This window comes from Nestor notabilis, unplaced genomic scaffold (assembly GCF_000696875.1).
Source record: "Nestor notabilis isolate BGI_N333 unplaced genomic scaffold, ASM69687v1 scaffold16806, whole genome shotgun sequence".
Taxonomy (NCBI): domain Eukaryota; kingdom Metazoa; phylum Chordata; class Aves; order Psittaciformes; family Psittacidae; genus Nestor; species Nestor notabilis.
In genome coordinates, this window is record NW_009932547.1 from 1 (window position 1) to 3,302 (window position 3,302).

Consider the following 3,302-nt stretch of genomic DNA (forward strand, 5'->3'; position numbering starts at 1 on the left):
CGAGCCCCGGCTTGTAACGGCGTTTCGGCCTGCTGTGGGATGGGGGCGCTGCTGGTGCGTCTCCGGCCGGGGCGGTCGCGCGGTCGGTCGCTCTGACAAGGAGAGGCCGTCCCCGTTGTTACGGTGGGAGGTTCCCGCTGATTCTCTGGGCCGAGAAGCTGTGTAGCAGACTGAGCTTGGAAGCCTGACTCTAACTTCATATTTGTTAGGTTAGTGATGATCAGCCCGTCAGGATCAAGGTTTTTTACCTTGTTATTTGGTAGCACTGTTACTGGTTCTTTGTGTATTTCTCTGGCAGTATTTTGTAAAGCTGCAAACAGGAAACTTCAAGTCATGCCTGAATTTATGTTTTATGTACAAGCTATGAACCAGTGTTAAATCTTAGTATACTTTTTTAGTCTTAGCTTATAGCTCATCTCATAAATTGGAGAAACTGAGCTGATAATCGATCTGTTTGTTGTTTGGGTTTTTTTCAAAGCAGGTTTTGCCCTGCTAACTTTTACAAGCTGCATCATTCCGTATTGTATTTGTTGTATTGTCAGCATTACTTTTAATTTATTTTTTTTTTAAGTCTCTGGAATTGCATTTCTGCTTTCCCCCACAAGGTCTTCGTTTTGCATCAGCTACAGCCAGTGTCAAGCCTGAGACCCAAGTGGACACAAGCGAAAATGAGATTGTTGCCCCAGACTTCACTAACAGGAATCCTCGGAACTTGGAGCAGTTGGCCTTGGCTAGGAAGGAGCGTGGCTGGAAGACAACGTGGCCAAAGCGTGAATTCTGGCATAGGTGAGTCAGGAAACCACCTGCAGAAATGAGGACTCAAAAAATAAACACAAGATCTCCCACCCCAAACAACAACAAAAACCCACCTAAAACCAAATCCCAGAAACCGACCAGGTAGAAATTGTACCAAATATGCATTTTGGGTTGCTGAATCAGTTGCCCCTTTGGCTATTCTTAATTAACAGGTATCTGCTGTGTTCAGAGAACAGTAGGCTAGCATCATGTGAAAGTTAGCCCATGCACTGAAGATCTTGCCATCTGTTTTCAAGGTAGCAGTAATTTTGCTTAAGCCAATACTGTTTAACTTGGGATTCTCCTAGTTCTGTGCTGACCATGTATCATTGTTTTATTTGAGGCACCATAATAGTCTGTACAGGTTTTTTTTGTGTTTGTTTGGTTTTTTTTTTTTAATTAGAAAATGCAGATTGCTTGTCCCCTGGAAAATAAGTTCATCTTAAGATGGGGTTTCAAAAATCATTATTTTGTTCTTGAGGAGAGACTCGCATCCAGTTTGTTCATACTTGGAAATCTGTTACTTTCTCAGTGCAGTAAGAAATAGTTGTTCCTAATGCCCTGTGGTTATGTGTTGTGGTTTATGAGGTACTGCTTGACCATGTGCCAGTCCTGACAAGTCACTTCATGCTGTGTAAGCACCAGCCTTTAAGAGACCACATAGCAAACCTGCCATTACATTCCTGCCAGAGCAGTTCCCCAGCTCACACATACCTGTACCATGCTGCATAGGAGCACAGTGCTTGGTCTGGAGTTTGGAGGGACTGCTGGTGTGAGGCAGTATAGAACCATGCACCTGAGTAACTGGGAAGAAGTCACTCTTGGAATTTCACTCTCTCGAACTGGTAATGAGAGTCCTATTTTATGTCCTAATAAGCAAAACCTAGATAACAAAAGCAGTATTATCAATTCGTTATTTATAGTCATAGTATATTCAGTTGTATTTCATGAAGTGAGTCACTTACGCATTTAAGCATTTGAATGGTTTCTCTCATTGCATCTGGAAAAGACATGGTAATCCCATGTTAGTTCTTTCTCTCACTCAGGTTACGGCTTGAGCGGACACAGCATTATGTAGAAGCCTTTGTTGAGCGCTCTAACGGGGATGTTGTGTTGTCTGCCTCTACCCGGGAGTGGGCCATAAAGAAACACCTGTACAGTCCCAAGGGAGTAGCAGCATGCAGAAACCTTGGCCGTGTGATGGCACAGCGCTGTTTGGAAGCAGGAATCAACTTTGTGAACTTTAAAGCTGTTATCCCCTGGGAATATCGTTGTGATTCGGCAAGTACCGTCTCCTTACACTTCTTTGGCTGTTTTTTCTTTTTAAAGCATTAATTTTACTCTTCTTCACCATTAGTTTTTTCTTTTGTGGCTTGACAGTCCCTTCTTGTGACACTCAAAAGGGTAGCTTTGACAAGCTGCAGTTCTGTTGTTAAGCTTCAGTGAGGCTGTTACCTCTGCTCCTCCACGCTACGTGTCTCCATTGATATTTTGGTGCCAATGGCTTTTCTTCCTATTTATTTTTCTCTCTCTCTGTTAAACAAGATTCAGGAATTCGAAAAAGCTATGCAGGAGGGTGGTGTCATTCTGCGTGAGCCACGAAGAATCTATAAGTAAATGGAGAGCACTGGGAAAGCTTCACAAGGGACGATGATCACTTCTTTAGGTGTGTATGTGCCAGCACAGTGAAGGTTCAGAGCTGGAAAAAGTTTGAACGTGGCATCTCATAATAAAGTATTTTTAAATGGACAGAAATGTGTCATTCTTGATTCTAAAATTATCGACACCTTTAAGATTAGAATAAACTGTTACCGTAGGTCAGCCTGATAGGTTAACAGAATTTACTTCAGTGATGTTAAAGTACATTTTATTTTTAATACATGATTTTGTGCTTGTTCTAACTCACCTCTGCAAATGCTTAGATATTTGATCCCTGTACACTGCTGGTCTAATTTAGCAGAACGCAGTCATTGTGTGAATGTTTAGAACAGTAATACAGTTATGAGCTAAACTTGGTAAAAACATTAAATACTCCTAACTCGCCTTTGCAGCTTTCTTGCAACCCTTGGATTCTAACAACTTAAACCTCACCCATCCAGGAGGGAGGCTGCAGAAATGCCAGCTGTGGGGGAGTAAGAAGCCCCTTTCCCTCCCTCTGTGCCTGCCTGCTGCTTGGCCACAGAGTGTCTCCCTGAGGGATAGGAAGAGCTCCTGGCTACATCCAGGCTTTGTAATCCCTGCAGCACATGTGAGTCCATCGGAGGAGCAGCGCTAGGGTTCAGAAGCCAGCCAGGCTGGTGCAGTTTTGTGCCTGTGGACCAGTGTTTGTAGACTCCACTGCTTCCCTGGGCAGACCGTTCTGATGCCTGACTACCCTTTTGGTGGAGAAATTGTTCTTAATGTCCAATCTAAACCTCTGGTGCAGCTTGAGGCCCTTTCTTCTTGTCCTATCACTTTGGAGAGACCAGGCACCTCCTGGCTCCGTACTCCTTTCAGGTAGTTGTAGA

General features: G+C 43.7%; 1 protein-coding gene across 1 annotated transcript; it reads left to right on the top strand.

The window, feature by feature from the left end:
• Window positions 1-605: 605 nt before the first annotated feature.
• MRPL18 (mitochondrial ribosomal protein L18) lies at window positions 606-2,412 on the top strand (the record flags this gene model as incomplete). Its single annotated transcript, XM_010016458.1, has 3 exons — window positions 606-786; window positions 1,842-2,076; window positions 2,341-2,412. Coding segments are annotated over 3 exons (488 nt in total), but the record flags the coding sequence as incomplete, so codon positions are not given.
• Between the last annotated feature and the right edge of the window lie 890 nt (window positions 2,413-3,302).